The sequence below is a fragment of the Neoarius graeffei genome, chromosome 15, assembly GCF_027579695.1.
Source record: "Neoarius graeffei isolate fNeoGra1 chromosome 15, fNeoGra1.pri, whole genome shotgun sequence".
In the NCBI taxonomy this organism is placed as follows: domain Eukaryota; kingdom Metazoa; phylum Chordata; class Actinopteri; order Siluriformes; family Ariidae; genus Neoarius; species Neoarius graeffei.
The window spans coordinates 52,608,620-52,633,402 of NC_083583.1; the positions used below are offsets into that span (position 1 = coordinate 52,608,620).

At 43.5% G+C, this 24,783-nt stretch overlaps 1 protein-coding gene across 2 annotated transcripts; it reads left to right on the forward strand.

The window, feature by feature from the left end:
* Window positions 1-151: 151 nt before the first annotated feature.
* klhl26 (kelch-like family member 26) lies at window positions 152-24,447 on the forward strand. 2 transcript variants are annotated; one of them, XM_060941594.1, is made up of 3 exons: window positions 152-707; window positions 21,442-21,627; window positions 22,061-24,447. In XM_060941594.1, exons 1-3 carry the CDS (start codon window positions 658-660, stop codon window positions 23,640-23,642), a joined length of 1,818 nt encoding a protein of 605 aa, XP_060797577.1. In that variant the 5' UTR covers window positions 152-657; the 3' UTR covers window positions 23,643-24,447. The 2 variants fall into 2 exon arrangements, with proteins under 2 accessions (XP_060797577.1, XP_060797578.1); XM_060941595.1 differs by lacking the exon at window positions 21,442-21,627.
* Window positions 24,448-24,783: the final 336 nt, after the last annotated feature.

The following is a 24,783-nucleotide window of genomic DNA, read 5'->3' on the forward strand; positions in this document are numbered from 1 at the left end:
TACTTACCACGTTATCCCTTGTTCCTACTGAATTATTGATAAATCCAGACTCTTTTTAGTTCTGTTAAAAAGGATTTTATACTAACCAATCACCGGACGAGTTTAACTCGTTGAGCCAATCCTAAATCAGGAGGCGGGGCTTGTCAGCATGGTGACAGTGTTTTGGAATTATAGAGCTCATCTATACTATAATAACTACCAGCAGTATTTTCATCCAGAAATGTAGAAAATGTGTGTGGTGTGGGGGGTTAAATTAAAAGATTACTTTATTGCTATTTATGAATTAATGATCGGATTCTGCGCAGAGTCGAGGCGGAGTGAACACTCCCAAACTCACAGCATTACGTAGTCTGGAGAGAGAGAGATGTGTGGTTTGTATAAAGCAGGTGATCTGTTTGAGCTTTGCTCCGATTTTAATCCTGTAGTAGACTATATTTGTTCATTCTGATGATATATAAAAGACTGATCACGGTCGAGTTTGCAGCCATCGTGGAGGACCGACAAACCCTGAAGTGTAAACAAGCGGCTTGCACCTGAAGGATGTTTTAATCTACAAACATGCGTGCACACTTTACTGGCATGATTTCCAGGTCATGTGTGAGGAAAGGTTGTTTAGTCCCTGCATGATGTCTTTTACCGAGCACGGCGACTTCAAACATGGCGGAGTTGGATGGTGGGGAACTCTCTGCCAGTCGTTCACATAACAGGTAACGGTGCTTCCCCTCCAAGTTCACAAAAAAAACCCAAACAAAACCCCTGACATGTCCAGTGACACCCATTATCTGTTTCAGTCCAGCCAAGCTGTGTCATAAACCCCTAATGTTATTGCTCTAATCCGGATATCACCACCTGTTTATCCTCCGTAGACTTGGAGCACGTTTAATTCTTGATTGTTTACACTGAGAATGTCTTAACAACGTGATCCTTAACTTAAGTTCGCACTTTATTTCCTGTATTTATCATTTTACACTACCGTTCAAAAGGGGACTCCCTAAAGTGAATGACGCATGAAATGGAATGACGAATGACAGGTAGTAAATTTGAACAATAAATGGTCCCTTGTCATTCAGATTCTTACAAATGGAATAACGATTGAAATCTTTAGTTTTAGACCTCCCTAGGATAAGATAAGTGGGTGCTTGGTGGGATATCAGCTTTTACAAATGGAATGACAGGGTTTCTATATGTATTGACTTACTTTGAGCTAATGTTGTCAGTGATATCTCTCATCTCATCTCATTATCTCTAGCCGCTTTATCCTGTTCTACAGGGTCGCAGGCGAGCTGGAGCCTATCCCAGCTGACTACGGGCGAAAGGCGGGGTACACCCTGGACAAGTCGCCAGGTCATCACAGGGCTGACACATAGACACAGACAACCATTCGCACTCACATTCACACCTACGGTCAATTTAGAGTCACCAGTTAACCTAACCTGCATGTCTTTGGACTGTGGGGGAAACCGGAGCACCCGGAGGAAACCCACGCGGACACGGGGAGAACATGCAAACTCCGCACAGAAAGGCCCTCGCTGGGCACAGGGCTCGAACCCGGACCTTCTTGCTGTGAGGCGACAGCGCTAACCACTACACCACCGTGCCACCCGTCAGTGATCTCACCTTTTACAAATGGAATGATAAGGTTTCTAGGTGGAATGACATACTTTGAGGCAATGTTATCATCTCATCTCATTCTCTCTAGCCGCTTTATCCTTCTACAGGGTCGCAGGCAAGCTGGAGCCTATCCCAGCTGTCTACGGGCGAAAGGCAGGGTACACCCTGGACAAGTCGCCAGGTCATCACAGGGCTGACACATAGACACAGACAACCATTCACGCTCACATTCACACCTACGGTCAATTTAGAGTCACCAGTTAACCTAACCTGCATGTCTTTGGACTGTGGGGGAAACCGGAGCACCCGGAGGAAACCCACGCGGACACGGGGAGAACATGTAAACAGAAAGGCCCTCGCCGGCCACGGGGCTCGAACCCGGACCTTCTTGCTGTGTGGCGACAGCGCTAACCACTACACCACCGTGCCGCCCGCAATGTTATCAGTGATATCAAATTAACAAATGGAATGACATTGTTTCTAGGGTTAGGTTATAGGTGATATCACTGATAACATTGCCTCAAAGTATGTCATTCCACCTAAAAACACTGTCATTCCATTTGTAAAAGGGGATATCACTGATAACATTAGCTTAAAGTATGTCATTCCACCTGGAAACGCTGTCATTCCATTTGTAAAAGGTGATATCACTGATAACATAACCTAAAAGTATGTCATTCCACTTAGAAACAATGTCATTCCATTTCATGAGCTGAAAGCATGTCATTCCACCTACATTTCAATCGTTATTCCATTTATAAGAATCTGAATGACAAGGGACCATTTATTGTTCAAATCACTAGCTGTCATTTGTCATTCCATTTCATGCGTCATTCACTTTAGGGAGTCCCTTCAAAAGTTTGGGGTCACTCTGAAATGTCCTTATTTTTGAAAGAAAAGCACTGTTCTTTTCAATGAAGATCACTTTAAACTAATCAGAAATCCACTCTATACATTGCTAATGTGGTAAATGACTATTCTAGCTGCAAATGTCTGGTTTTTGGTGCAATATCTCCATAGGTGTATAGAGGCCCATTTCCAGCAACTCTCACTCCAGTGTTCTACCTTGATTCACCTTGATCCTCCTCTTCTACGTCTTACGGCGATGTAGTTGAGGAGATGACGGGGAAGAGAGTCATCTTCTGACTCGTATAATCCCCCACTCGGTGCTTGAGGAACCTGTCCAGATGCCCCTTGAACTGGTTGATATCTTCTGACATCACTGCTTCTGTAGGAAGTCTGTTCCAGTCGTTGACCATTCTTCCAGCAAAGAAGTATTTCCTTACATCCAGTCTGGAATGCAACTTAGCTATTTTGTAGGGATGGCCTCTTGGTGTCCTGCTGTGTTCGATAGTAAATATTTCTTTGGGATCTACAGTATACATTCCATTCCTTTAAATATTTTAAATAAGGCTGCACGATATCAGAAAAATATGCGATATTCGATAACATGACTGAATATCTCGATATCGATATGTATCACGATAATTAATGTTTTTCTTACCTCTACTCGCCGTTCTGCCCTGTCTAGCATTTAAAAAAAAAAACACCCAATGCATCACTTCCATTCCAACATTATTTTTTATTGGAAAAACATGGCTACACCTGCAATGGTGTCCATCAATCATCTTTAAATCTCTTAATTTTTGTGAGCACAGCAGAAATATATTCGGGGAAGTATACAGTCTCTAGACATCGTGTCTTCAGCTCGAACTCTTCAGTCAGAAAATGAGCTGTGAAACTCAAGTAGGGTTCTGTGGTGCGACTTGACCATAGGTCTGTAGTACTTGCGTAGTACTCCGCTCCACTTACTTCAAGTGTAACTGATTTTCGACACGTGTTGTACATGTCTGGAATTGCGACTTGAGAAAAATAATTCCGTGAGGGAATTTTATACCGTTGGTCCAGTATTGAAATCATGTCCACAAATCCACTGCCGGTAACAGCTGTCATTGGCATCATGTCTTTCGCCAAGTATCTCGCTATGCCTGCCGTTATGTCTTTGTGGCGTTTAGAATGTGTCTCATAAGGGGTTATACTAGCAAAGCTCTGCTGAACTGTAGTCACCTTCGTAATTTTAGATGTTGAAGAACTTGGCATATCATTGGACTGTTTGCTGCTAACGCTAGCTTGGATCTCTTCGTACAGGTGTTTATGGTTGTGTTGTAGATGCTTATGGAGATTCGTCGTGTTCCCCTTGGTAGCTGCCACCACTGTTTTACGTCTTGCAAAGTACCCGAGTTTGCAGTACGTCATCCCTCCTGAATCCAAAGTACTTCCAAATAGCAGACGTGCATTTTTTTTTTTGGAAACCAGTTCCTCCTCATACAAGTTTGTCTCACCACACTTGCTACCGCTCCCACCTTCCGCCATCACCACGAGGCTTTTACTTGTTTTGCAATAGGGGGCAGAGTTATCCCGCGGCGCTTGTTGACATTCAAATGTGATTGGATGGCACAGAAAAATGTGCCTTTTATCGAAATTTAAGTAATTTTTGCGGTATGTGTATCGCAAACTATGATATCGCGATATCGATACTTTTTCGATATATTGTGCAGCCCTAATTTTAAACACCTCTAGAAGATCCGCCCGTGCTTGCCTTGTCTCCAGTGTGGTAAGATTTACTGCCTTAAGTCTAGACGGATAGTCTAAATGTCCAATTCCAGGGATCATTTGGGTGGCTCTACGCCGTACACTCTCCAGAAGGTTGACGTCTTTCTGCTGCCATGGACGCCATGCTTGAATCACGTAGTCCAGATGGGGCCTTACAAGTGTTTTGTACAAAGTTATCACCGTAGCTTTGGTTTTATACTTGATGGACCTTGCCATCATACCCAAGATGTAGTTGGCTTTCTTTGCTGCTCTGGCGCAGCAATAATGGTACAATGTGTTTGCTCATTGCATCAGAGGCGCAGATAGGATTTTTGAACTGGGGGAGACTGAGCTGTCAGCAAATGATTCCATATATATATATATATATATATATATATATATATATATATATATATATATATATATATATACACTGAAGCTTCAATATACATTAGAATTGTGAGTTTTCTAACTGAATGAACATTGGTAGACAGGCCTACCTGGTCAACACTAGCCATGGTATGTTAATCACGCTCCAAAACTTCATGTCTTCTGCATGTTTTATTTAAACATTTGCTGATCTCAGCAGGATGAAGAATCTCATCACAGAAACTTTAACTGTAACTTCTAACAAAAAGGGAATGTCCAAAAATTAATAGCAAAATAAAATTGAAATGGGGGCGGCACGGTGGTGTAGTGGTTAGCGCTGTCACCTCACAGCAAGAAGGTCCTGGGTTCGAGCCCCGTGGCCGGCGAGGGCCTTTCTGTGCGGAGTTTGCATGTTCTCCCCGTGGGTTTCCTCTGGGTGCTCCGGTTTCCCCCACAGTCCAAAGACATGCAGGTTAGGTTAACTGGTGACTCTAAATTGACCGTAGGTGTGAATGTGAGTGTGAATGGTTGTCTGTGTCTATGTGTCAGCCCTGTGATGACCTGGCGACTTGTCCAGGGTGTACCCCGCCTTTCGCCCGTAGTCAGCTGGGATAGGCTCCAGCTTGCCTGCGACCCTGTAGGACAGGATAAAGCGGCTAGAGATAATGAGATGAGATGAGAAAATTGAAATGATTCACACTTGTGCCTTCATGTAAATGATTAGAAACATAAAATGTGTATGAAAACAGAAGTATAAACACTTGAACAAGAGAGTCACACAAATAAAAATAAAAAGTATTTTTTCCAATAAACAAAATTGATAGAAAAAAACATGTCCCTCTGTAGCCAAACAAATTTACCGTCTAGAAGCAGACTCAATAGGTCCCAAAAACATCTCTCCGCCGCTTCCCAGTTTAAAAACTGGGACATCATGGAACGTAGAATTCGAAAAAAAAATGGACAGTTAATGAAATGAAACGAAACCCCCAACGTTTATGCTGGTAGATGCCAGATTTCAATGCTTTTCCGACTTCAAACTTCCAACTTACAGTACGAGTACAACTGAACGCACCATTAGTCGTAGCAGAAACACCGTTGCTATCAAATGGATGAGCTGTGCAGTGTTATTAACCGACAATTAAGTGGAAAATTGAACACCTTGCTTTCCCAACTCTGCAAGGATCTGCTCCAGCCTTTCCCCTTCTTGAATCGGTGTAATGTGGATTGATCATTGACAAGGCTACTGCTGCTGCCGTTTCAACTTTGTACTGCAATGTAAGTTAGTCTAACTAACGGAACATTAATCCTCACTTTTTCTACCTATGTTCGGCGCTTTATGTAGGGACGGGGGGTGGGGGGGACAGATAGGGGTCACCATAAATCTGGGGGGGACAAGTTCCCCCCCCCCCCCCCCTCCCGTCCCCAGTGCCATCTGCGCCCTTGCATTGCATACATGTCAACCTTTGGTCAATCAAACCTGTATAACCAACCTCCAAAATCCGTATTTCCCTTATAAAATCCGTATAAGATGCAAATTAAAATAATTTACCTAAAATTTGAATGATAATTAACAATGATGTATCCCAGTTACTTTTTATTCAATATTAATAACAATAAACCTTCAGAATAAATACAAAGCTCCAATGTTTGACAAAAACACAAAGTGTTATCAGCGTAGTTACGAAGGAAATACTTCGTTGTTTGGAGACGGGTTTCACCGAGCAGCTATTATGCACGAGACTTCATATTAGCCACAAAGTCAGAAAAATCTGTTCGTAAAATTACGTTATAATGACCAAATACAATGAAAAGTATTTTTCCAGTCTCACCTGTGAAAGGTAATCTCGTTTGGACGGTAAACCTGTTGGTACAGTTAAACGCAGCACATGAATGAGGCATCTTTATTCTCGGCTACTGTCTAGACGCTATACCAGAGACGGTTGAAGAATCTCCACTTTGCCACATCCAATATGGCGGCGAGGATGTTTATATGTCTATGACTTCACGATTGGCAGGATTCTCGCAATGTGGTGTGAGCATGATCAAAAGTGGAACGAAGTCTCGCTACCACAAGATAACGCGCGATTTCATAAGACTCTTTACTGGCTGTCTGTGGCGTACAGTACGTTTGTAAATGTTATGCGCTCTTTTATCATCGTGGGAATTGATTATAGCTCTAAATAAATATTGAAGTTTTTTTGAAAGAATCCGTATAACTTTATTTATACGCCCGTATACTACGTTTATTGAATCAAATCCGTATAAAATACGGACATTCCGTATAGGTTGACGTATGTCATTGCCTCAGAAGGCTAATGGATGATTAGAAAACCCTTGTACAATCATGTTAGCACAGCTGAAAACAGTTGAGCTCTTTAGAGAAGCTATAAAACTGACCTTCCTTTGAGCAGATTGAGTTTCTGGAGCATCACATTTGCGGGGTCGATTAAGGCTACATTCACACTGCAGGCTGAAGTGACTCAAATCCGATCTTTTCGCCCATATGTGACCTGTATCCGATCTTTTATTGACAATATGAACGACACACATCCGATTTTTTCAAATCTGACCCAGGCCGTTTGGATATGTGGTCCTAATTCCGATTCCTATCTGCTCTTTTCATATGCGACTTCAGTCTGAACCGCCAGGTCGCATTCATCCGACTTACACGTCATCAACAAGCCACAAACGTCACTATTCTGCGCTGAAGTAGGCGGCGGGTCTCTCAAAAAAAGTTACAACAACATGGCGCATAATCACGGGCGCAGATAGAGGGTGGGACTCGTCCCACCCAGATTTAAATTCACCTCGCTCGGTCCCCCCCACTTATAGGGAGGAAAAAACGTCTATGCTGTCTTTCTTTGCATAAGGCAAACCTCACGGAAAAATCAAAAGACTAATTACCATTCGGTTTATTGAGGTGCACAGCAGTGTATACATAGTTGCAACAACTCACATAAAACAAAGACTGATATTCGGTTGGTTGAGCTGCGCAGACTGCACAGGTTGCGAGCTCGAGCTTGGTTGCTATGGTAACCCACAACAAGTTTGACAGGCATATCGGGGTTGGGGTTGGTTTGCTGGCAGCTTTGTCCCCCCCCAGTTCAAAAAACGTATCTGCGCCCCTGCGCATGACATCAATGCGAGGGACGCTTCGGGCTGTGAAGGTTCTGAATCTTCTCAATGGAAGGACGCAGAGGTTAGGGAGCTGATTTCCATTTGGGGGGATGCAGCTATTCAAGCTAGATTGGATGGGTCATACCGCAACCGGGCGGTTTTACTTCCGTAAACACTGGCCATGCTCACTGCGTGTGACGTCTTCGTATCCTGCAATGCGCATGCGGAACACTTTTAGGTCGCTTTTCGTTCATACTGAGGATCACATACAAGTCGCATATATTTGTTAATGTGAACGACCTCACAAAAAAATCGGATTTCACAAAAAAATCGGAATTGAGCATTAAGCCTTGCAGTGTGAACGTAGCGTAAATGCTCAAAATGGCCAGGAAAATGTCTTGACTATATTTTCTATTCATTTTACAACTTATGGTGGTAAATAAAAGTGTGACTTTTCATGGAAAACACTAAAGTGTCTGGGTGACCCCAAACTTTTAAATGGTAGTGTATATCCTTATTTTAACAGTTTAAACCAGTGTCCTGGAGGAGTGGTCCTGTGCTTATGCTGCCTTCAAGTGCAGTCTGAATTCTGGGAAATAAAAGTTCAAAACAAACAGCTGATATTTTCGGCAACCATTTTAATACGAGTGCAAGGCCGTGCAAAGACCTTTGGAGGGGCAGGGGCTCAACATTCAAAAAAGGGCACTTGGAACAAATTTTTCACACAAGTTAACTTTATTCAAAGCTAAATTTCAATTGCAACTGAACATTCTGTGTGTCTTGATAGAATATGCTGTGGACGTCGTCATTCAGCCTTAAGTTTTCGAAGCTGCTAGAATATGTTAACGCCGTCATTCAAACTAAAGTTTCCGAATCTGCCATGTTAATGAAATGGATGGAGCAAGCGGTTTAAATATAGCCTAGGCGGCTTCATTAAATGATAAACAACCCTACGCATTTACTGTTGTGTTCTAAGCTGCACAGTATTGCATGTTCAGATAAGAAATGAAAGGAGACTTTCAGTGTGACCTTACCATGCCGTTCCTCGCACCGTCTCCCACTGTCAACCGCCTGCATGTGCTTTCTGCACGGAGGTTCACTGAATGCATGACGTCACGGATTGATGCCCGCATTTACATAGAAAAAGGTTATTTTATAAATCTATAATTTCATATATTGTCAAATTGTAGAGAATATTGATGTTGGAGCTAACTTATCTTTTACAAATATTAAAAAAAAAAAACAACAACAAAACAGTCTCTATGAAAAAGGCACTTTGGACAGCAAACAGAAAAGGGGCAGGGGCTAGAGCACCTGTAGCACCGGTTCATTGCACGTGGGTGCATGAGTGTTTACCATTTCATCATGTCTAAATAGCAGGTGTTTTGTATCACATTGCCTTAAGAAGACACCAAAATAAATGAAGCTACCTGGATGAATGCTGTAGTGGGAAACAATGGGAAAGCACTTGAAAGCAGCATTAGTCCTGGATTAATCAACAACTTCTTCCTTTTCTTCTTTTGGCTGCTCCCAATTAGGGATCGCCCTAATCCCAGTATATTGGACCACCACGATGTCTTTTGGGTGGCACGGTGGTGTAGTGGTTAGCGCTGTCGCCTCACAGCAAGAAGGTCCGGGTTCGAGCCCCATGGCCGGCAAGGGCCTTTCTGTGCGGAGTTTGCATGTTCTCCCCCAGTAGGTTAACTGGTGACTCTAAATTGACCGTAGGTGTGAATGGTTGTCTGTGTCTATGTGTCAGCCCTGTGATGACCTGGCGACTTGTCCAGGGTGTACCCCGCCTTTCACCCGTAGTCAGCTGGGATAGGCTCCAGCTTGCCTGCGACCCTGTAGAACAGGATAAAGCGGCTACAGATAATGAGATGAGATGATGTCTTTTGATATGCAGTCTCCACTAGTCCTGAAGGAAGCTGCCCTGGTGGTCCAGAACATATGGAAGGCTCTGTATAGTCCCCTCTGTATTCAAAGATCAAAGATGAATGATCAAACTATCAGCTTTCATTTCCTCATATTTACATCAAGACATGTTGAACAACTTTCAACCCCAAATCAGAAAAAGTTGGTACAGTTTCTTCTTCTTTTGGCTGCTCCCGTTGTGGGTCGCCACAGCAGATCTTTCGTCTCCATTGCTCCCTGTCTTCCGAATCCTTCTCCACCATTTTCATGTCCTCTCTCACCACATCCATGTATCTCCTCTTTGGTCTTCGTCGTTTTCGTGTGCCTGGCAGCTCCATCCTCAACATTCTCCTTCCAGCATGCTCTGCGTCTCTTCTCAGAATGTGCCCATACCATCTCTCTTAGCTTAATTCCCAAGCTCTCCACATGTGCTGTACCTCTGATGTGCTCATTGCTTATCCTGTCCAACTTTGTCACTCCCATCGCAAACCTTAACATCCTCAACTTTGCCTCCTGTCCCTTCGTTAAAGGTTATAGGTAATCGTCCGAGGTGAAACATAGAATATCAGCTTTATTGTCTAGATAGAAGAATGACCCAAAAAGCGAATTCAATTTTCCTAGTGTTTAATTTGCACCCTAAAATTGAATAAAACGGTTAAAATATACTGTTTTGCCCAATTTCCGAAGGTTTGTTTACATCTCACTTATGCGCGCTTTCACCGCCAGGGGACCGTCATCATGACGTCATTTAAGCCAAACAGACTGGGAGCAGTTCTGTGTTTACTTGCGAACCGAGCACACGTACGGACTTTGGTCGTGAGAGGTTGTGTAAAATGTCTGAAAGCGATAGCGATTTTGAAGTAGGAACTCTCCAAATTGAATATCGAGAGGTGAAACCATATATGTATGAACCTATGGCCGTTGCGAAGCAATCGGTGAATGTGGCTCACTAGTTTGACCGCGCGGCCTCGGAATCGGACAGCGACTCAGCTGACTCTGATCGCGGTGACCCCGGACCTCAACAAGACTCGCGCCCAAACGATTTATCCTGGTAGTTATGATAAATTCTTACTTTCGTCGTAATACTAAATAAGAGCCCTTTTGAAGAATAATTAAACCGCCCTCCCTAGTGGATATACAGTAGGTAACGATTACTTGACAGTGCGCCGGTAGGCCACATTAGCCTGCCATCCGCGGCATTATACTATTTATAGCCAACTCTAAGTGAGGAAATATCCCTTTGTCTCATTTCCACAATGATTGTACAGGATCCCTCAGGATTCTTGACTTGTCAATTACAAGGAAAAGTAAAAATGTTTACCTCCAATCTTCTCCTTTTTGCTTGAGCGTTGCTGCTCTGTTTCTTCTTTGACTGCTTGATTGTTTCACGCGCACAATCCACTCTCTCCGCCTCGTCTCCTCTTCTGGAAAAAACCAACCCTCTGGCTTCACGCGCACAATCCACACTCTCCGCCTCTTCTCCTCTGTCAGAAAAAGCCAACCCACTCACTCCACCTCTTTTTGGAAAAAGTCAATCCACTCGCTCCGCCTCTTCTCCTTTTTCGGAAAAAGCCAATCCACTTGCTCCGCCTCTTCTCTTCTTCCAGAAAAAGCCAATCCACTCTCTCTGCCTTTTCTACTCTCTCGGAAAAAGCCAATCCACTCTCTCCGCCTCTTCTCCTTTTTCGGAAAAAGCCAACCCACTCGCTCCGCCTCTTCTCCTTTTTCAGAAAAAGCCAACCCACTCACTTTGCCTCTTCTTTTTAGGAAAAAGCCAATCCACTCGCTCCGCCTCTTCTCCTCTTCCAGAAAAAGCCAATCCACTCTCTCCGCCTCTTCTCCTCTCTCGGAAAAAGGTAAAAACGTCTTCCTGAACCGGTCCCGTTGTTACAGTTCACTGCACAACAATAAGGCATGGGTTTTCTTTGGAAATTCCTGAACGCATGTCTGCACTCAAGCCGAACGGCAATGTAAGTAAATGGAAGTGGACTCAACTCAAGCGGTTTGTTTGGCTTAAATGACGTCACGCGCCGAGTGGTCACGAAAATAGCCGAACAGAAATTCGCCGCGATCTGCGCTAACTTATTTTAATTATTACTTATTAACAATACTTCTTGGGACCAGAAGAAAATTACAGAGGGTTTTTTAACATATAAAGTTTCAAATGTGCATAAAATTTAAAACCATTGCCTATGAGCTTTAAGGGTGCGGTCTCCAATCCATACCTCACAGCTGGTCTCACTACTGTCTTATACATCTTACCTTTCACTTTTGCTGGGACTTTCCTATCACAAATGACTCCCGAAATCCTTCTCCAACTGCTCCACCCTGCCTGCACTCTCTTTCTCACCTCACTATCGCAACCCCCTGGTCCTGGATTAATCAACAATTACTGTAAATCCATAAAAATAAGGCTACAATTATATAAACAAATATTTTGCTGTAATAAATGGTATGCCAAAATTAGGGATGTGACCATGTTTTTATTTAAAAATATTTAAGTACATATTACCAAAATGGATAGGGAAATGATCAATGTGCTTGATTATTAGTCAGAATGGAGTGGCTGGAAAATTTTGTTTAGCTCTGTTTATGTTGGTTACTGCCGTATGCTACGAGCAATGAAATCCTCGTGCTTGAGTTTGTTTAACAGTATTTTGTTTCAGCAGTATCTTTAATAGAGGATAATCTGAGGCGTGTGTGTGGCTCAGTGCTCGCCTAATTGAAGTGCTCTTGTATGTGACAGTTTCTCTACACCTTTACTTCACGGGGTCATCATATAACAAATCACTCAAAGATGCTTTTTAAATGCCATGACATCTTGTACTACGATAATGGGCACTAGGTCACGTAGTTTCATGTGGTTTGAAGCCTTTTTAATGAGTGTAAGGAAACGAGAACGGTATCAGATTGATACCTGATATTAGTATCGGTATCAAGGCGTCCCTAGTCAAAATAATAACTGCTGTGGTTAGAATAGTGTTATTTTGTGTGTTATCCCTCATCAAAAAAATTCCCGTGCAGGGATTGGCCAAGGATGGCTCACGTGACATAACGGTTCCACTACTGATTAAGGAATGTATCTTGTGACATCAAAAAAAAAAAAAATGGATATGGTATGAGTCAGTCATGTGCTGTGTCTGAAATCACTCACTATATAGTGAGGTTGCCATTTTGTAGTGCTGTCCGAATGTATAGTGAGAATTCTTACACCCTACCGTATATACTGGACTCGTAGTATCCCACAGTGCATCGTGAAAAGTAGTGTACAACCAATGGTCACTAACCAGGCAATATATCCCATCATGCATTGCAGTCACGCTGAAAGAAAAATGGTAGACGACAGAGAGGAGCACCCGGTGCAGCAACGAGAGAATATTTTTCATAATATTGTAGTGTGTTGGAGTGAAATAGAAAATAAGTTAATATTGTATAAGACAGATAAAATACAAGAATAAAAGTTACAGTGCGGAGCGAGGAATTAATCAAAAGCCTCAAATTTGGTTTTAATAAAAGGCAGCAGCAAAGAAGAAAGTATTCAGCCTTGATTTTAAAAGAACTGAAAGATGCAGCAGACACAAAGTACTTTTGTATTTATTAGTGCTGTCAAAAATGTCGCGTTATTAACGCGTTAACTTGACTCAATTTTAACAGTGATAATTTTTTTTATCGCGAGATTAACGCTCTGTGACATGATGTAGGTTTTTCATAAGCTTTTGAAACTGCCAGGAACTTGGAACAGAGACTTTGCTTAGAAAACCAATAGCAGCTAGACTGTAATGCCACGGCCTGCACAGCCAGAGTCCTCTGCCCTCCTCCCCCAAAGAACCAGCGCGGGCAGGGCGCGCTAGTAGAGCTGGGATTTATGGCTCTTTGATGGGGATCCACATCTTTGTGATCCGTTCTTTGAAAAGAGCCGTTCAAAAGACTGGCTCATTTGGCTCTTTTTAAATATTTATTCAGTTTTAAGAAGACACCGTCTAAAGAAGCCAGATCCCTCTGAACTGTAAACTCAATGCTATCCCAGAAATCCTTCCTGTAATATGCAAATTTGGCCGCCTCTGATTGGACAGCGCGACGCATCAACAGGCAGAAAGTGTAAAAGTACAAAATGTGTTAAGTGAGCTGAAACAGTAAATGCAATATTTATCAACGAACAACTTAAACTTAATATAATAGTGTACTTTATATTATAATCAAGCATGTCAAGCCTACTGTCACTGTGTAAACTATCTCTCTGATTAAAGTTGTAGACTAACTCAAGCAGTAGATCATTTCACTCATGGTTCTCTTGCTAGCCCCGCGCCGGTGCTCGGCTTAGGTTTCACTTTGCAGTGGCTGTGTCAAGACGTGTTATGCTTTGCAATAAAAAAAAACATTGGTACAAAGCAAGCCCATTAACTTTATGCTGATAAGAGAATTACAATGGTTTTTCATGTGACAAAAATGTGCGATTAAATTGCGATTAATCGCGAGTTAACTATGACTGTCGCGACATTAATCGCGATTAAATATTTTAATCGCTTGACAGCACTAGTATTTATTAATACTCAGTATAATATGTATTTATTACAAAAATACATGCATGTATTTATTATTTTGAAAACCCACCAGCCGACTGATCTGGCACATTTTAATTGTGCGACAGTAATGGCGTAAATAACGGCGCGACGGAGTAGTGTCCGAAAGCGTTTCTTCGTTTTACCAATGAGCTCAGGATATAGTCCTCTATATAGTAATTCCCTATATAGTGAGTAGGGAGTAGTGAATGAGTGAGCGACTTCAGACACAGGAATGGTACATCCTGGATAAACCATAAACTGGTGTCACAATTTCAAGCTATACGGCTGACTCGAGTCACAGCTGTGGCTTCGCGAGCATTTCTCTGTGTGTAGATCTACTTATCAAGATCATGCCTAGCGAGGCAGGCGATAGCACGGTACATTCCACATGCACAGGTTGAAGGTCGCGCCAGTGTAAACAACAAACGTGGCTGCCTCCAGTGAGTTTATGCCAAGATTCACTTGTAGCTTGGAATTTTTTGATATGGGCTATAAATCAAATATACCGTGCACTGAGGGGCTCCAGTTGAAATTATGGATTCTCTTCGGTGACTGGTATAGGACTATTTTCTTCAGGGCTGTGCCCCTCAGTCACCTCGGAGAATCCATCATTTCAACCGGAGCCTCTCAGTGCACAGTATATTAGATTATTATTTAGTGCCGTAGTATACACGTACAGACTTTTTTTAAACCATTTGACCATGATTTCATGCTACGTTTAGGAATATGGATTTATTCACTACTATACTACAAGATTCAGACCTCCTTTTAAGGACGCCTGTTGGATTTTGCCATTATTAGCTCATCTGGCTGATATGCGATGAGCTTATGCCATCATGTGTTATCCGTCGTCCACGTTTCACAAAAATCGCTGCTTCTCTCTCAATTCTTCACCGATTTTTATTCTTTTTGGCAGGAAGGTAGGTCTGCCTGGGGTGTATATAGCTTCTACCCAAATTTGCATAATTGTAATTAATAATGAAGATATGGAGTAATTAAGCCCTAACGAGTAGTTTCCACACCAATTGCTGCTTCTCCCTCAATTCTTCACTAATTTTGATTCTTTCTGGCATGAAGGTAGGGGTATTTTAGGGTGCATATAACTTCTACCCAGATTTGCTTAATTACAGTTATTAATGAAGTTATGGACTAATTAAGGCTTAATAAGCAGTTCAACAAAAAAAAAAAATCGCTTCTTCTCGGTCAATTCCTTGCCGTTTTGGATTCTTTCTGGCAAATAGGTCGGTATTCCTCGGGTGGGTATAGCTTCTACGGTCAAGCCGGAAAGTCTGCACATCCCTTTCACCTTCTCCATGTTTTATTATGTTAGACTTATTCTACAATCTCATTCTCATCTCATTATCTCTAGCCGCTTTATCCTGTTCTACAGGGTCGCAGGCAAGCTGGAGCCTATCCCAGCTGACTACGGGCGAAAGGCGGGGTACACCCTGGACAAGTCGCCAGGTCATCACAGGGCTGACACATAGACACAGACAACCATTCACACTCACATTCACACCTACGGTCAATTTAAAGTCACCAGTTAAACTAACCTGCATGTCTTTGGACTGTGGGGGAAACCGGAGCACCCGGAGGAAACCCACGCGGACACGGGGAGAACATGCAAACTCCGCACAGAAAGGCCCTCGTCGGCCACGGGGCTCGAACCCGGACCTTCTTGCTGTGAGGCGACAGCGCTAACCACTACACCACCGTGCCGCCCTATTCTACAATCGATTTTCATTTTTTGTCACAAAATTCTACACAAAATAGCCCATAATGACAAAGTGAAAGCAGGTTTTTAGACATTTGTGCTAATTTATTAAAAATCAAAATGTAAACTATCATATGGACACGTGTGCACACCCTTAGATATGATACCCAAAAGTGAGCTGAGGTGCATTTTGTTTCCACTGATACTGCTTGAGATATTTCAACAACTTAATTGGAGTCCGCCTGTAGTAAATTCAGTTGATTGGACATGATTGGGGATTGCCAACACCTACCTATATAAGGTCCCACAGTTGACAGTGCATGTCAGCGTAAACTCCAAGCCATGGAGTCAAAGGAATTATCTGCAGACCTCAGAAACAAGATTGTGTCATGGCATAGATCTGGAGAAGGGTACAGAAAAATTGCTGCAGCTTTACAGGTCCCAAAGAGCACAATGGCCACCATCATTTGTAAATAGAAGTTTGGAACCACCAAGAATCTTTCTAGACCTGGCCGCCCAGCCAAACTAAGTGATCGGGGAAGACGGGCCTTGGCCAGGGAGGTGAGCAGGAACCCAAGGGTCACTCTGACAGAGCTCCAGCGTATCCTTGTGGAGATGAGAGAACCTTTCAGAAGATCAACCATCCAGGGAGCACTCCACAAATCAGGCCTTTATGGCAGAGTTGCCAGACAGAAGCCACCCCTTAGTAAAAGGCACATGACCGCCTGCTTGGAGTTTGCCAAAAGGCATCTAGAAGACTCTCAAACCATGAGAAACAAGATTCTCTGGTCTGATGTAACCAAAATTGAACTTTTTGGCCTGAATACCAAGCGTCACGTCTGGAGGAAACCAGGCACCGCTCATCACCTGGCTAATGCCACCCCTACAGTGAAGCATGGCGGTGGCAGCATCACGATGTGGGGATGTTTTTCAGCAGCGGGAACGGGGCGACTAGTCCTGATAGAAAGATGAATGTAACTAAGTACACTGAGATCCTTGAAGAAAACCTGCTCTAGAGCGCTCTGGGGCGAAGATTTACCTTCCAACATGACAACTCGAAGCACACGGCCAAGAGAACAAAGGCGTGGCTTTGGAGAAAGTCTGTGACTGTCCTTGAGTGGCCCAGCCAGAGCCCAGACCTGAATCCAATTGAACATCTGTGGAAGGAGCTGAAAATGACTGTGTCCCGATGCTCCCCATCCAACCTGACAGAGCTTGCAAGGATGTACCAAGAAGAATGGCCAAAAATGTCCAGAAACAAGTGTGCCAAGCTTGTAGCTTCTTTCCCAAGATGCCTTGAAGCTGTAATTGCTGCCAAAGGTGCATCAACCAAGGATTAGGCTAGGAGTGTGTACAGATATGTAACCCCTAAATAACCCATTTTTGTCAATAAAATAACATTGCATATTTTCTAAAAACCTGCTTTCACTTTGTCATTATGGGCTATTTTGTGTTGAATTTGTGACCAAAAAAATGAACTCAATCTATTGTAGAATAAGTCTGTAAAGTAATAAAACGTGGAGAAGGTGAAAGGAGTGTGCGGACTTTCCGGCTTGACTGTGTGTGTGTGTGTGTGTGTGTGTGTGTGTGTAGCTTGCAACATTTATTGTAGAAGGTGGCCCACTTGAGATCATTCCTTCTGGACTAGATGGGGCTGGCGTGAGCTACGCCGTCATTAACGGTCTCGTTTGCTATACTTTGGTTTCGGTGTTAAGACAGGTTATACGGTGCCTTGCAAAAGTATTCATACCCCTTGAACTTTTTCACATTTTTCCACCTTACAAGCACGAACTTAAAAGTTTTTTATTGAGATTTTATGTGATAGACCAACACAGAGTAGCACATAATTGTGAAGTGAAACGAAAATGATAAATGGTCTTCAAAATTTTAAACAAATAAAAATCTGAAAAACGTGGTGTGCATTAGTATTCAGCCCCCTGTACTCTCATACCTCTAAATACAATCCAGTGCAATCAATTGCCTTCAGAAGCCATCTAATTAGTTAATAGAGTCCTACTGTGTGTAATTTACTCTCAGCATAAATACACTTGTTCTGTGAAGGCCTCAGTGGTTTGTTAGAGAACACTGAAGAACAAACAGCATCATGAAGACCAAAGAACTCACCAGACAGGTCAGGGATAAAGTTCTGGAGAAGTTTAAAGCAGGGTTAGGTTATAAAAAAATATCCCAAGCTCTGAACATCTCAAGAAGCACTGTTCAATCCATCATTCAAAAATGGAAAAAGTATGGCACAACTGCAAACCTACCAAGACATGGCCGTCCACCTAAACTGACAGAGCGAGCAAGGAGAGCACTGGTCAGAGAAGCAGCCGAGAGGCCCATGATCACTCTGGAGGAGCTGCAGAAATCCACAGCTCAGGTGGGAGAATCTGTGCACAGGACAACTACAACCCCGATTCCAAAAAAGTTGGGTCAAAGTACAAATTGTAAATAAAAACGGAATGCACTGATGTGGAAGTTTCAAAATTCCACATTTTATTCAGAATAGAACATAGATGACATATCAAATGTTTAAACTGAGAAAATGTATCATTTAAAGAGAAAAATTAGGTGATTTTTAAATTTCATGACAACAACACATCTCAAAAAAGTTGGGACAAAGCCATGTTTACCACTGTGAGACATCCCCTTTTCTCTTTACAACAGTCTGTAAACGTCTGGGGACTGAGGAGACAAGTTGCTCAAGTTTAGGGATAGGAATGTTAACCCATTCTTGTCTAATGTAGGATTCTAGTTGCTCAACTGTCTTCGGTCTTTTTTGTCGTATCTTCCGTTTTATGATGCGCCAAATGTTTTCTATGGGTGAAAGATCTGGACTGCAGGCTGGCCAGTTCAGTACCCGGACCCTTCTACGCAGCCATGATGCTGTAATTGATGCAGTATATGGTTTGGCATTGTCATGTTGGAAAATGCAAGGTCTTCCCTGAAAGAGACGCCGTCTGGATGGGAGCATATGTTGCTCTAGAACCTGGATATACCTTTCAGCATTGATGGTGTCTTTCCAGATGTGTAAGCTGCCCATGCCACACGCACTAATGCAACCCCATACCATCAGAGATGCAGGCTTCTGAACTGAGCGCTGATAACAACTCGGGTCATCCTTCTCCTCTTTCGTCCGAATGACACGGCGTCCCTGATTTCCATAAAGAACTTCAAATTTTGATTCGTCTGACCACAGAACAGTTTTCCACTTTGCCACAGTCCATTTTAAATGAGCCTTGGCCCAGAGAAGACGTCTGGATCATGTTTAGATACGGCTTCTTCTTTGAACTATAGGGTTTTAGCTGGCAACGGCGGATGGCACGGCGAATTGTGTTCACAGATAATGTTCTCTGGAAATATTCCTGAGCCCATTTTGTGATTTTCCAATACAGAAGCATGCCTGTATGTGATGCAGTGCCGTCTAAGGGCCCGAAGATCACGGGCACCCAGTATGGTTTTCCGGCCTTGACCCTTACGCACAGAGGTTCTTCCAGATTCTCTGAATCTTTTGATGATATTATGCACTGTAGATGATGATATGTTCAAACTCTTTGCAATTTTACACTGTTGAACTCCTTTCTGATATTGCTCCACTATTTGTCGGCGCAGAATTAGGGGGATTAGTGATCCTCTTCCCATCTTTACTTCTGAGAGCCGCTGCCACTCCAAGATGCTCTTTTTATACCCAGTCATGTTAATGACCTATTGCCAATTGACCTAATGAGTTGCAATTTGGTCCTCCAGCTGTTCCTTTTTTGTACCTTTAACTTTTCCAGCCTCTTATTGCCCCTGTCCCAACTTTTTTGAGATGTGTTGCTGTCATGAAATTTCAAATGAGCCAATATTTGGCATGAAATTTCAAAATGTCTCACTTTCAACATTTGATATGTTGTATATGTTCTATTGTGAATACAATATCAGTTTTTGAGATTTGTAAATTATTGCATTCCGTTTTTATTCACAATTTCTACTTTGTCCCAACTTTTTTGGAATCAGGGTTGTATAAGTCGTACACTCCACAAATCTGGTCTTCTTGGAAGAGTGGCAAGAAGAAAGCCATTGTTGAAAGACAGGCATAAGAAGCCATGTAGGGGACACAGCAAACATGTGGAAGAAGGTGCTTTGGTCAGATGAGACCAAAGTTGAACATTTTGGCCTAAATGCAAAGCGCTATGTGTGGCGGAAAACTAACACTGCTCATCACCCTGCACACACCATCCCCACTGTGAAACATGGTGGTGGCAGCATCATGCTATGGGGATGCTTTTCTTCAGCAGGGACAGGGAAGCTGGTCAGAGTTGATGGGAAGATGGATGGAGCTAAATACAGGGCAATCCTGGAAGAAAACCTGTTGGAGGCTGCAAAAGACTTGAGACTGGGAAGAAGGATTCACCTTCCAGCAAGACAATGACCCTAAACATACAGCCAGAGCTACAATGGAATGGTTTAGATCAAAGAATATTCATGTGTTAGAATGGCCCAGTCAAAGTCCAGACCTAAATCCCATTGAGCATCTGTGGCAAGACTTGAAAATTGCTGTTCACAGACGCGCTCCATCCAATCTGGCTGAGCTTGAGCTATTTTGCAAAGAAGAATGGGCAAAAATTTCAGTGTCTAGATGTGCAAAGCTGGTAGAGACATACCACGAAAGACTTGCAGCTGTAATTGCAGCAAAAAGTGGCTCTACAAAGTATTGACGCAGGGGGGCTGAATACTAATGCACATCACGTTTTTCAGATTTTTATTTGTTTAAAATTTTGAAAACCATTTATCATTTTCGTTTCACTTCACAATTATGTGCTACTGTGTTGGTCTGACATAAAATCTCAATAAAAAACTTTTAAGTTCGTGGTTGTAAGGTGGAAAAATGTGAAAAAGTTCAAGGGGTATGAATACTTTTGCAAGGCACTGTATGTTGGACACTGTGGTGTTATTTCCAGTTTTGTAATACATTTCTGATTTTATGGTTAAGATCAATTCAGTTTCGTGTGATTTTTACGTAACTGTCTTTGTTCGCTTCGGATGTACATATGCCTGTTCCTTAGGCCATAATGTTTTGTCCTTGCCTGTGATTTTGTTCTGTCTTGGCCTCAGATAATATCCATATTGTCTTCTTGCACGTCCGCGACAGTATAAAAAGCCTGCTGTGTTCAACTTTTTGTTTAACCCAGGTTGTCTTTGTGCACACAATAAACCATCTCTGTTTATTACAGCCTGGCTCTTGGTCTTCTGATTCTTCAGTCATGCTGCTGCAGTGTTTTGATGGCCATCCAGAAAGATTTACAACCATGCGTAATATACTTCTGATCAATAATTAAAAAGAAAGCGCAGTTGTAGGCGTCACGTTAGTCGGCAGTTAGAAACTAGAGAGCCTGTTGCTGGGGAGTCAGGACAAAACAGAGCAGCGAGAAGCTTTATTCATGCACATTCCCATGGAGCAGCTAGTGTCGTGTGTATGTGTGTGTGTGCTCTTGAGTTTGATGCATTACCTTGCCAGAGACTGCGAGTCGCGTGGGCTAAGAGATGGAAGCCGTAAACTGATTCTTCTTTATTTTGCAGTATGGCTAACAATAAGAACAGCACTCTTCGCTGCACGTTCTCAGCTCCTAGTCACAGTAGCTCACTTCTGAGGGGTCTTTCTGCTCTGCGAGACCAAGGCCAGTTACTGGATGTAGAACTCACCGTCAACAACAAATGCTTCCAGGTGCACAAAGCAGTGCTGGCTTCCTGCAGTGACTACTTTAGGTGAGGAAATGGAAATTTTAAAATCCTAAGATGCTGGGTATTGTTTGGCTCACAGTAGCTGAACAACAGGGGGAATCTGAGCTGCTTTCCTGGAACATGATCTTCTTCAATCAATAATTAAAGTAACGAAGCACGAAGCCTGCCGGGAGAAGTTTAGAGGAGACGATCTAATAAAAAATGATGCTGATAAAGCAGTTTTGGAGTGCATGAACCTGGGTATTATAAGAGCAATTGGAATGTTTGGAGTTTGCTGAAACAGAATGGGCTTGGATCAATAATTTAAGAAATTATCGAGCTCTTCTGCTAATGGTTTAAGTCATCAAATTAGAGTGGGACTTTTTAGGGGAATACAAGTTTTATATTTATTATAAAACAATGGTGCTACATGATTCATGTTTCCCTAATTGTTGTTTTTTTGTTTTGTTTTTTTAAGAGCCATGTTCACCGGTGGGATGAAAGAGTCAAACCAGGCCACGATTGAGCTTAAGGGCTTGTCGGCACGTGGCCTAAAGCACATCATCGATTTCGCTTATAGCTCTGAGCTCACACTCGACCTCGACTGCATCCAGGACGTGCTTGGGGCAGCTGTCTTCCTTCAGATGGTGCCGGTTGTGGAGCTCTGCGAAGAGTTCCTGAAATCAGCCATGAGCGTCGAGACTTGTTTGAACATCGGTCAGATGGCTGCCACTTTCAGCTTGTCCTCTCTGAAAGAATCGGTGGACGCGTTCACTTTCCGCCATTTCCTGCAGATTGCCGAAGAAGAGGATTTCCTGCATATCCCCATGGAGCGGCTGGTGTTTTTCCTCCAGAGCAACAAGCTGAAGGGATGTAGCGAGATCGATTTGTTCCACGCGGCCATCCGGTGGCTTCGGCACGATGACTCGCGCCGTCCGGCAGCAAATGAGGTGCTGCGGCACGTGCGTTTCCCGCTCATGCGCTCCTCCGAGCTGGTGGACCGCGTGCAGACTGTGGATATCATGGTGGAGGATGTATTGTGCCGGCAGTACCTGCTTGAGGCGTTTAATTATCAGATACTTCCTTTCCGCCAGCACGAGATGCAATCCCCTCGCACCGTCATTCGGTCAGATGTTGTTTCGCTTATTGCTTTCGGTGGCACTCCGTACACTGACAACGACCGTACAGTGAGCGCAAAGGTGTACTGCCTGACCGATAGCACAGCCAGACAGTTCAAGGAGCTGACCGACATGGAGGCAGGATGCAGCCACGTCTGTGTTTCCGTTCTCGATAATTTCGTCTACGTGGTGGGCGGCCAGCACCTGCAGTACCGCAGTGGTGAAGGTGCTGTGGACACCGGTTTCCGATACGACCCTCATCTCAACCAGTGGTTGCGCATCAGGCCCATGCAGGAGAGCCGCATTCAGTTTCAGCTCAACGTACTGCAAGGACGGCTGTATGCCACCGGAGGGCGCAACAGATCTGGCAGCCTTTCATCTGTTGAATGTTACTGCCCCAAGAAAAATGAATGGACGTACGTGGATTCGCTAAAGAGAAGGATATGGGGTCACGCAGGGGCAACATGCGGAGATAAACTTTACATCTCAGGGGGATATGGGGTTTCTGTCGAGGATAAGAAGTCTCTTCATTGCTACGATCCAGCTACAGATCAGTGGGACTTCAAATGCCCAATGAATGAGCCACGAGTGCTGCATGCCATGATCAGTGTAAATGAGCGCGTCTATGCTCTTGGAGGAAGAATGGACCACGTGGACCGCTGCTTTGACGTTCTGGCGGTGGAATATTACGTTCCCGAGACGGATCAGTGGACCACGGTTACTCCAATGCGGGCAGGTCAGTCCGAGGCAGGCTGTTGCTTATTGGACAAAAAGATTTACGTTGTCGGAGGATACAACTGGCATCTGAATAACGTCACAAGCATCGTCCAAGTCTACAACACGGAGATGGACGAATGGGAAAGGGATCTACACTTTCCAGAATCCTTCGCTGGAATTGCTTGTACACCTATAATACTGCCGCAAACTGCCACACAGAGGTGACTTGCTTCGCTGGAAAACATGAGATGAAATAACATAACATTGCATGAGGGTTTTTTTTTTTATATTTAAACCCCCTGTTCCGTCAAAGGGTTGCATTTCGGTTGGTTATGTTTATGAGGTGGAATCTGTTCAGCTGGTAAGATGTATAAAACTGATCAGAGAGCGCTGACCTCGCCACCATTTCATAGTTTTCTTTCTGCTGATGGACGTGTCGATTACTTGGCATAAACACGAGTCATCAGCTCTTCTACACGGATTATCCGTAAATTCTCCTCAGCCTCCGATAGAATTGACAAAACAAGCAGGATGCTTCACGAAAAGGAAAAAAAAATCTTGCAGTCATGATTAAATAAATGTTCTAGAAGAACATTCTGCGCCACTAGGAGTACAGGATGGTTTTCGAAGGACTGCGAGACAAAGCCGACTCCATGGTGCCACAGGATTGCTAGGTCTGAAAATATGATTTGCTACAGTACGACGCGGTATTTTGTGCAACATGCTCGTAGCACGCAGTACACCATCCCTTGTTCCAGTATTATGTTGTGCATCAGTGAATTTGGTCTTCTTATAGCTTAAACAATTATTTACAATAAGTGTTGCAGAAACACTTTCCTTAAAATGTATTATGTTTAAATAAGAATATGTTCGTGCAGCAGCGGTGGTGTAGTGGTTAGCGCTGTCGCCTCACAGTAAGAAGGTCCTGGGTTCGAACCCCGGGGCCGGCGAGGGCCTTTCTGTGCGGAGTTTGCATGTTCTCCCCGTGTCCGCGTGGGTTTCCTCCGGGTGCTCCGGTTTCCCCCACAGTCCAAAGACATGCAGGTTAGGTTAACTGGTGACTCTAAATTGAGCGTAGGTGTGAATGTGAGTGTGAATGGTTGTCTGTGTCTATGTGTCAGCCCTGTGATGACCTGGCGACTTGTCCAGGGTGTACCCCGCCTTTCGCCCGTAGCCAGCTGGGATAGGCTCCAGCTCGCCTGCGACCCTGTAGAAGGATAAAGCGGCTAGAGATGATGAGATGAGATGTTCGTGCAGCAGAGTGGCGTAGCGGGAGGGTCGTGTCGTCTCCTCACCCCTCCAGGCTCCCTGGTTTGATCCTGAGCTCGGGTTAATGTCTGTATGGTGTTGCGTAGGTCCGTACAGG